The sequence below is a fragment of the Bombina bombina genome, chromosome 1 (assembly GCF_027579735.1).
Source record: "Bombina bombina isolate aBomBom1 chromosome 1, aBomBom1.pri, whole genome shotgun sequence".
In the NCBI taxonomy this organism is placed as follows: domain Eukaryota; kingdom Metazoa; phylum Chordata; class Amphibia; order Anura; family Bombinatoridae; genus Bombina; species Bombina bombina.
Window position 1 is genome coordinate 1,222,071,291 of NC_069499.1, and position 10,944 is coordinate 1,222,082,234.

Consider the following 10,944-nt stretch of genomic DNA (forward strand, 5'->3'; position numbering starts at 1 on the left):
ACCACCTTGACTATAGCAACTCCATCCTATCCGGCCTCCCTAGCTGCCTTCTATCTCCCTTACAATCCATAATAAATGCCTCTGCCAGGCTGATCTTCCTTACACATCACTCCTCATCTGCTGCACCTCTCTGCCAGTCCCTTCACTGGCTTCCTCTAACCTTCAGAATAAAACATAAAATCATGACTCTAACTTTTAAACCTCTCAATAACACTGCTCCACCCTACATCTCTGACCTAGGGGCCTATCTATCAAGCTCCGTATAATATCCTATCTATCAAGCTCTAAAGACCGCTGCTCCATAACCTGTCCGCCTGCTCTGAGGAGGTGGACAGACATTGCCGCAATTCAACCTGATCGAGTATGATCGGGTTGATTGACACCCCCCTGCTAGAGGTCGATTGGCCGCGAATCTGCAGGGGGCGGCGTTGTACCAGCAGTTCACAAGAGCTACTGGTGCAATGCTTAATGCAGAGAGCGTATTGCTCTCCGCATTCAGCGAGGATCATGTCCGACAGGCCTTTCATAAATAGGCCCCCTAGTCTCCAGATACTCGCCTTCCCATCTCCTTCTCTCTGCTCATGACCTCCTTCTCTCCTCCTATCTTGTTACTTCCTCACATTCCCGTGTACAAAACTTCTCCATACTGGCCCCTATTTTGTGGAACTCTCTGCCTCGCTCTATGCGACTCTCCCCTAGTTTTCAAACTTTCAAGCGCTCCTTAAAGACTCTACTGTAAGGGATGCATATAATATACATTAACATTTTCCTATCTTAGTCCCCCTCCTCCTTTAGCTATCCCCTTGAACCCCCTTAGCATGTAAGTCTATAAGCCTAGCTGCTTTGTAGATCACTTTCATGAGATGATTTACAACAGTGAAAATCTTGGCAGGCCCCCTATCCCTTTGCCTCCCATAACTGTAATCTTGCATATTAGACCCATGTCTTTAGTGCTGCAGAACCTGTTGGCGCTCTACAAATAACTGATAATAATAATAATTCCTATATATATCTATACCTATACCTAATCATGTATATATATATATATATATATATATATATATATATATATATATATATAGAGAGAGAGAGAGAGAGAGAGAGAGAGAGGTATATGTATATATATAAATATGTGGCAAATAGGTTCCCCCCCCCCACACGTTTTTGCTCCATTGACTTCTAAAGGGGAATACGTTATCGCGAGTGCAATATTCTAAATTTGGCTTTTTACACTCATTTGGTTAGAGGGCAAGCGAAAACTGTTTAATTTCAACTTGTAATACGAGCGCTACCCGACACGTGCTCCAAGAGGCAATAAATACAGGAAGTTTCCTAAAGAAACCAGCACAAAGGGGACCCACATCCCATTCTACTCCAAGAGGCAGCGATTTTATACAGACCAGAACATCCAGGATTCATTCAACCACTAGATACATCCTCCAATGCGGCAAACTTACCTCATAGGATTGAGGTAACTTTTGGTAAGGGTATCTATTACGCCTTCATTACACTAGGATTCCAATATCCTATCAAAGACTCTAATATATATACGTATATTCATATACTTCTCTTCCCTTTTTTTTTTTTTTTTTTTTGTTTTCTTTACCCACCAACACTGCCGAGATTTTAATATTATTCAGTTTTTAAGAATCTCCATAAGCGCTGTTTACCCTTTGACTCCCATATATATATATATATATATATATATATATATAGAGAGAGAGAGAGAGAGAGAGGTATATGTATATATATAAATATGTGGCAAATAGGTTCCCCCCCCCCCACACGTTTTTGCTCCATTGACTTCTAAAGGGGAATACGTTATCGCGAGTGCAATATTCTAAATTTGGCTTTTTACACTCATTTGGTTAGAGGGCAAGCGAAAACTGTTTAATTTCAACTTGTAATACGAGCGCTACCCGACACGTGCAAAAAGCTTACTTCTAGCATAGTTAACACTCGAGCGGGAGCATTAAATACATCTCCACTTGTAATCTGGCTCCTTATTGGCATAATCAAATATACAGATGTCTATAACAGTACTTCATCATATGAGAACATAACAAGCTACTTACCCGTGTTGCACAAGAGCATATACATAGCTATCTGTATTCCCTGGTATTTGTAGCTGCAGTGCCTGGCATTTGACATCCCTAGTTGCATGGAGTTTGTTATTAATGTAGAAAAAAATGTTTCAACACTGAATCCTGTGAGCCAGTTGAGGCTCATTGCGGAGTATGGTCCTATAGGAGAATAAGAGATGTTTTTTTTTCACCTAAATATATCACACTATCCCCTTTCTGATTTTTTTTTTTTAAAGAGGAACTGACCCTCCAATAGAAGTTTGCTGCAAAAATTGTGGACCTGACAGTCTAAACATAGGACAGTGAAATCATTTTGATTTGATTGTGCATTGTGTTGTTTTGTTTTTTTGTGTTATTTTTTTTCATTATTATGGGGAAATTGACAAAGTAGTATAGCAATATATATTTTGTTATTTTAAGTCTAGAATAGATTAATTTTTCCAGTTCCCTATGTTTTTTTTATGATGAAGAGAAACATCAACTATATGCTGTATAGATGAACACAAGGGTTGAAAATTAATTGCAATTTTAATAAAAATAAGGCATCATATTCTTAGAATACAGGAATACTATTCCCAGAATGTGTCTGAATTTAAAACTAGATTGGTGTATATTAATGTGTTGAGCCTTGTGAAAACTGTTGCTGCTTTTTTGCAGGTCTTTAATACTGGGCTGTGTGTCAGTGAGTGGAGCCTTCCTACCATGGACAGCACCTTGTTACCGGTGAGAACTTAAGTTACCATATACATTAATATGATATCTTTGGAGCAGTAGACACACATTGCAATTTGTGCCAACAGCAACCTCAGACAGTACTGATCTGGCAGTGGAGTTGCTGAAGTTCATTAAGGGAAGTGTGGCTATGTCATGGGCAATATCAAAGGGTTCAAACTAGTGGCTGGGACTTCAAGAGGCATGGTTGTGCATTCTGGGATATTGCTGGCTATTCCTGATTGAGTTTGTTCCACCTGTTACATTTTGTGATACCAGAACATTTATAGGGAAGGGGAGGGTGAGAGGGACAGTGGGACAGAACTCCCAAACCAGGATAATCCTGTTAACTGAAGGATGTTTGACAGCTCTGATATTCTTTCACAAACCCTAGGCTTAGGCTTAGGTAGCAAGCTCTTGCTTTACAGCTATCTGTGGGTGATGATATTCCATAAAACCACTCTGATTACACTCTAGTTTTTTGTTTTTGTTTTAGATGCAGCAACTTTCTGTAGATTTAGAGAAGAATGTGAATGAGGTGCCCCGGAAGGGACTCAATCCACCATTCAACCACCCCTGTCCAGGTATGTGCACAAATTGAAAACAACGGTCGTGCTTACTGTCTACTAACTGATTATCAAAATTTAAAGCTAAAAAAATCTTAGATTTCCCAGCTTTGATGTTGTATGTTGTGTGTTTTGTATAAGGCATTCACGTGTGACTTATAATAATAATAATAATAATAATAATAATAATACCCTTAACTATGTACAGTGTGCATGAAATGTACTTAAAGGGACAGTCTACTCTAGAATTGTTATTGTTTAAAAAGATAGATAATCGCTTTATTACCCATTCCCAAGTGTTGCACTGCCAACATGGTTACATTAATATACTTCTTACCTTTGTAATTACCTTGCATCTAAGCCTCTGCAGACTTTCCCCTTATTTCAGTTCTTTTGACAGACTTACATTTTAGCCAATCAGTGCTGACTCATTGTTAAATCCACAGGAGTGAACACAATGCTATCTATATGGCAAACATGAACTAGTGCTGTCTAGCTGTGAAAAACTGTCCAAATGCACTGAGATGAGAGGCCGTCTTCAAAGGCTTAGAAATTAGCGTATAAGCCTATCTATGTTTAGCTTTAAACAAAGAATGCCAAGAGAACAAAGCAAATTTGATGATAAAAGTAAATTGGAAATTTGTTTCAAATGTTATGTCCTATCTGAAGCATGACAATTAAATTTGACTAGACTGTCCCTTTAATGTCCCTTTAAGCCTTGCCTGTCTAACAGTGGTGTTTAGCAGAAAATAAACTGTTCTACTGTTTGAGTGTAATTTCATTTCTAAATACTATTTGATTAAATACATTAAAGTGCCTTTACAGTGATCCGTCAGTTACAAATTACCCCAGAGGACTGCAGTATTGAAATTATGCATGCTTTGTTTATGCATAGTTTAATTAAACTACCCAATTTCTGCAGAATGCTGCCTTAGAGATTATTGGCGGAGACCTTTTGACCTCTGATTGGCAGTACTAGCTGCAGCCTATTTATGAAATATAAAACACACATAAATAGGGTAATTTAAATTATGCATAGACGAATGATGTATACATTAAATTAGGTTTTCTTTTTTTTTGGAAATACAAGTATAAAATCCCACTGCACATGATGAATCAAACTTTGCAGTCTAATTGTACCCTTTCATTCAGGTAAAGACCCCAGCCTTGAGGAGTCTGGCACTTTTCTGGAGGAAGAGATGGTGAATCTTGCAGGATCGTCCTCTATTTTTGGTGCTGATGAGAGTGTTGTTTCCTATCTCTCCTCCGGGGTCTTATCAGGGGATGGTTCCCTGAACCTGCATCCTGCAGAAGAGCAGAATGACTGACCTGCATAGCTGACATATATCTTTACCTTGAGTGCCTTTATGCAAAATGCTGCTCATTTGAAAGGGAAAATAAACATGCTGCACTTTTTAGATATAGTGATTATGTCTGCACTACCAGAACTAGAACTGCCATTTAATTGATGTTTTTCTGTAGGTTGTTAGAATATTAGTAAGAAGTTTAGAATAACTGTTCTCAGTGCAGTATATTATGTTTTTGAAGTGTGTTTTATTAATGGGAAGTAATCCTATATATAGCAGCATGTTTATTTTCAACATGGAATCTTGAATGTAAACTTACAGCACATGCACTGATCTGAATGTATCAGAAGAACTGATTTCAGAAACCTGCACTGGTCATTGTTATTGACCCTAAATTTATAATCATAAATTAATCTCTTCAATGTTATAGACATGCTATGCATTCCCTTTATAATCTTCTCCTTGACCCATATAGGGTTAAACATAATACATTTTTTTATCATAATGTGAAACCCCTTTTCTCCACTTCCTAGTGTAGGTGATGAAGAATGGGTGGCAGATTAGATTGTAGTTATTATTATTATTATTATTATTATTATTATCGGTTATTTGTAGAGCGCCAACAGATTCCGCAGCGCTAACCAGTTAGGGAACATGGATGCTGCTGGTATTTCATTTTATTGTGGTTTCTGTAAACAAAAGTGAGATATAGAAATATTTTTCGTTATATTTATTTAATTTTTATTTTATTTTAACAGAGCTGAGCTTTGTTCTATCTAATTATCTATCATTACAGGAATCACATGGCTTGACTAATTTTAGTAATACATATGTTTATCTATCTATCTATCTATCTATCTATCTATCTATATATACTGTATACATATATATATATATATAATATATATATATATATATAAAGTATATATACATGTACACATATAAAGAAACACAAACTGTACATACTGCACACATTTCTTTATATCTTTATAATTATAGCATTTGTGTGTTTTTGAAGTTCATGACTATATGAAAGTGAAATGTTATAGTTTTTTAACTTGAAGACACTGGCAAGATCTCTTATCTGGAGTAATAGGACTAATGGGCCAGATTTTCTGCTGGTTTAAGGTCTAATCACACCAGGAATGCTTTACTAATGGAACAATTTTATAAAAACTCAGGAATGGACTGATATGACCCTATTCTACACAATAAGGAATATTTATGTCTCTGATACCTGTGAATATTTTTTATAATGTTACATAAATATTTGATCAATTCAGCTGTGAAATGGACTGAACAATATGAATGTTAAAAATGAAAGTGTGACCTTTTATGACATGTTTTTTAGACTTACAAGAAACATTAAATACATAACTTCTGTAATTCACATCAGTGTGTTGCTGTGACTCATTAGAGAATTACTTAAAAATGTAATTAAAATTACAAGTTATGTTTTCTGTTAATATCATTGTACTTGCTGCCTTTAGTCCTCCTAATCAATTCCTCAAGTCTTCAATAGTTAGCTGTGTAGTAGCATTTTTTTTCTTCACATTTATGTAATGGGCCGGAAGTCAATAAACAGCCATAGAATTTGCCCCATTGACAATAGGCATAGCACATTGTGACTCTTCTTTTAATATCCTTTGTTAAGAGTAAAGCTAAGTAGGCTGAGGTTTAGGAGCGTACACATGTCTTCAGCAGTATATTTATAACATTGCTATAAACAATTTGTCTAGAGTCACGTGCACACTTGATAACAGAAGTAAATTGTAATGTTGTTTAAAATACCATGCTCTCTCCAGTCCATTTAAGTTTAATTTTGACTTTGCTGTCCCTTTAAGCAGAGGGGCAAGAGTACGTTCTGCCTGTTGTCATTGTGGTAAATGGTACAGCTGCTGATTGGCTGTACCTCCAATGACATATAAGTAAAAATTGCTTTTGCTGGATGGGCAGCAGGGTGAAGCTGCTGCAGGATGTAAGAAAAAAGAAAACTAACAATTTAAGACCCAGGGGATAGATTAGGAGAATCAACAAAAGGAAGTAAGTAAAAAAATATCATAACATTTTTATTTTATTGCCCCTTTAATTTAAACTAAAATGCCTTCAGTCAGACCTATTAACAAACCTGTTTAATTAATTTAAAAGAGCGCACAAATACTTAGGGGATTGAAAGAACGTATTTAAATAGTAAGGGCCAGATTACAAGTGGAACGCTATTTAGTGCTTTCGCTAGAGCGCTAGAAGTAAACTTTTTTTGCCTGCATTGGTTTGGGCTGGTATTACGAGTTGAAAGAAGAAAGTTATCGCTCTTGAGCAATGCCGCAAAAGCCGAACTTACAATATTACGTACACGATAACCTATTCCCCCTTAGAAGTCAATAGAGCAAAAAAACACCAGAATCACACATACCCAATCGCACATTTTCATGTGCACTAACCAGACACGAAATTATGAATATTTCCCATTCTAATGTTCTGCACATACAAGAATATGTTCTATTTATTCATAAATACATATTTATATACTAGTCCTAAAGCCCGTGTACAAGGGCCATTTTCTGCACAGCAGCAGTCCCGTACGGCCCCGCCCACCCGATCACACCCGCGCATTTCTCCACCACGCCTGCTAACTGCCCACCACGCCTCCTCAGGTCTAGCCCTACCCCCTCCCGTCCGCTCCCGCACAACCTTCCTGCTGTATGATCCTCACGGCGGTCACTGCTAATCCTTCCTTACGGCCTGGTATGTTTGTCTCGCGCTACAGTCTCTACTGCGCATTACTGCATCGGACAAACATACCTGGCCTTTTATAATATAGGATATGTATAAATATATATGATGGCATTTTGGTACAATATATATCTACACCTAAATATATGCATGATTATCTATAGGTATAGATTTATACAGGTATATAGATGAATATCTATTTATAAATACTTAGAACATATTCCCCAATGTGCAGAACATTGGAATGTGAAATATTCACAATAAGTTTACAGTTAAATTATTTATTAAATATGAATATTGCATAAATATGCTTTTACATGTTTTCATCTACTTAAATTCAAAGGGCTCCAATGCACACACATATATATATATATATATATATATACATACATATACATATATATATATATATATGTGCATACATATATATTTACTATGTGTTTATATTTCTATAAATGTAAATACATATATAAACTTATAAATACATAAATAAATCGGTACACATATATATACATTTATAAATACATACATATACATCTTTAGAGATGTATATGTATGTATCTCAATGTTAAAGCTATTTATTTTCTTTGTTAATCCTTCTTGATCTGTCTGCATCCTTTGACACGGCTGACCACACTCTCCTCCTCCAAACCCTCCAATCCTTCAGCATCTGTGACATCTGTCATGGCTCTCCTCTTACCTGTCTAACTGGACCTTTAGTGTTAAATTCTCTGGCACATCCTCTGACCCTTTACCACTTTCTGTTGGGGTACCACAAGGCTCTGTCCTTGGTCCCCTTCTCTTCTCAATGTATAAATCTTCCTTAGGTTCCATAATACAGTCCCATGGGTTTCAATACCATTTGTATGCTGATGATACCCAAATCTACATCTCTGCACCAGACCTATCCCCTTCCATACTAACTTGTGTTACTAGCACAGCAGAGGGGTAAAGGATGCTCAAGCCGAAAGTTCAACAGCGGCGTTCTTCCGTGTCGACGCTATGGTGATAATGGGGGGGTGTGTATCAGGTACTCCGGGATCAGCCCCTGCATAGGCAAAACGATAATCACACAAAGTCCCGGCACTCCAAAGTACACAGCGGTAGACGAAATAGAATAAAAATCCAAAAGATCATTGTGATCAAGTGCCTGTCGGCATGAAACACGTCTGATGCGGAAGGACCCTAGTCCCCATTTTTCCTGTTGTTTTTAATGATTATTTTCCTTGTGATGGATTAAAGGGACACTGAACTCAAATTTTTTCTTTTGTGGTTCAGATAGAGCATGAAATTTTAAGCAAGTTTCTAATTTACTCCTATTATCAAATTTTCTTTATTCTCTTGGTATCTTTATTTGAAATGCAAGAATGTACGTTTAGATGCCGGCCCATTTTTGGTAAACAACCTGGGTTGTTCTTGCTGATTGGTGGATTAATTCCCCAATAAAAAGTGCTGTCCAGAGTTATGAACCAAAAAAGAAGCTTAAATACCTTCTTTTTCAAATAAAGATAGCTAGTGAACGAAGAAAAATTGATGATAGGAGTAAAGTAGAAAGTTGCTTAAAATGTCATGCACTATCAGAATCGCGAAAGAAAAAAATTGGGTTCAGTGTCCCTTTAATGCTTTTAAACTTTGCTTTGAAAAAAACTTTTGGATTTTTATTCTATTTTGTCTACCTCTGTATACTTTGGTCTTCCGGTACTATGTGTGATATAACTTGTGTCACTAACTGTCTTTCTAATATTTCATCCTGGATGTCCTCTCACTACCTTAAGCTAAATCTCTCAAAAAGTGAGCTTCTTATTTTCCCCCCTTTTTCCAAAATCCCTACCGCCAATGTTCTCTAACTGTTGATAATAACATCATTACCCTAACCCCTCATGCCTGATGTCTAGGGTCACACTTGACCCATATCTCTCTTTCATTCCCCAAATCCAGTCTTTGGCCAATTCTTGCTTCCTCCACCTTAAAAACATCTCCAAATTTTGCTACTTCCTCACACAAGACACAACTAAAACTTTAATCCACTTTCTCATCATTTCCCGCCTTAACTATTGCAACTCCATCCTCTCCGGCCTCCCTAGCTGCAGTCTATCTCCCTTACAATCAATAATAAATGCCTCTGCCAGGCTGATTTTCCTTACACATCGTTCATGATCTGCTGCACCTCTCTGCCTGTCCCTTTATTGGCTTCCTCTAACCTCCAGAATAAAACATAAAATCCTGACTTTAACTTTTAAAGCTCTCAATAACACTGCTCCACCCTACATCTCCAAACTAGTCTCCAGATACTCGCCCTCCCGTCCCCTTCGCTCTGCTGATGATGACCTTCTCTCCTCTTGTCTTGTTACTGCCTCACATTCCCGGCTACAAGACTTCTCAAGACTGACCCCTATTTTGTGGAACTCTCTGCCTCGCTCTACACGACTCTCCCCTAGTTTTCAAACTTTAAATCACTCCTTAAAGACTCTACTGTTCAGGGATGCATATAATGTACACTAACATTTTCCTATCTTAGTCCCTCTCCTCCTTTATCTATTCCCTTTAACTCCCTTAGCATGTAAGCCTAAGAGCCTAGCTTCTTTGAAGATCACCTTCATGAGAGATGATTTACAACTCTTGGCAGGGCCCTCTATCCCTTTGTCTCCTAACTGTCACCTTGCATATTAGACCCATGTCTTTAGCGCTGCGGAACCTGTTGGAGCTTTACAAATAACTGATAATAATAATAATTTGCCTGCCTTTTTTTCTAACACCTGGGACCTCATATCTTTGAGCCCTTGTAACTTTTTGTGCAATATTTTTTAGAAATATTTTTTATTAGATTGCGTTATTATGATTGTAAGTACTTTTTAATGTATTTTTGATGTGTTTTGTAAAGCTTTTTTGTTTTGCGAAAGTCAACCACAGCTCTGAGGACGCACTAACCCCACTAGCATTAACTTGAATTGGGTTTAAGTGACCGTATTTTCTTTAAACTTATAATACCAGCGCAATTTAACCTGCACGCAAACACAAAAGCCCGATATCGCTCGCGCAAACTTTTGGCTCCACTAGTAATCTGGCCCTAATTGTTCCTAGAATAAAAAAAAATATTATGATCTCGCTATTTTATTAGGATTACTCACAGACCATTTATTGTGTTGATATACTGGTGCATTCTTGCTAGTCTCCAAGCCCTGGCACGTAAATGATGTAACCACCAACAACAGATGTAATGCCACCACCGTGAGATTGTCTAATGTATAGAAATACATTTTTAGTAGACATATGCGATTCGGTTCGGTCCGAATCGAAATTCGGACGCATTTTGTCGAATTCGGAGATTCGGATCGATTCGAATTCCGAATTGCGGTAGTGCCAAATCTACCGAATAAATCCGAATCTATTTGAATTTATTCAGTAGATTCGGATGGATTTGGATGGCCGTGTATTACACTAGTATTGTACAGTATACTAGTGTAATACACAGCACATCCAACTTAACACTGGCCGAAATTGCGAAATTCCAAATCGATTCGAACCGAATCGAACCAAATCGAA

At 37.3% G+C, this 10,944-nt stretch overlaps 1 protein-coding gene across 1 annotated transcript in view; it reads left to right on the forward strand.

Annotated features, from left to right (window-relative positions):
* The window catches only part of HSF4 (heat shock transcription factor 4), a 328,795-nt gene extending 324,106 nt beyond the window's left edge, over positions 1 to 4,689 (forward strand). Inside the window, exons 11-13 of the mRNA XM_053700352.1 lie at positions 2,742 to 2,807; positions 3,292 to 3,379; positions 4,559 to 4,689. Coding sequence (XP_053556327.1) covers positions 2,742 to 2,807; positions 3,292 to 3,379; positions 4,559 to 4,689 — 285 coding nt within the window. The remainder of the gene's footprint in view (positions 1 to 2,741; positions 2,808 to 3,291; positions 3,380 to 4,558) is intronic.
* The last annotated feature ends 6,255 nt before the right edge of the window (positions 4,690 to 10,944 follow it).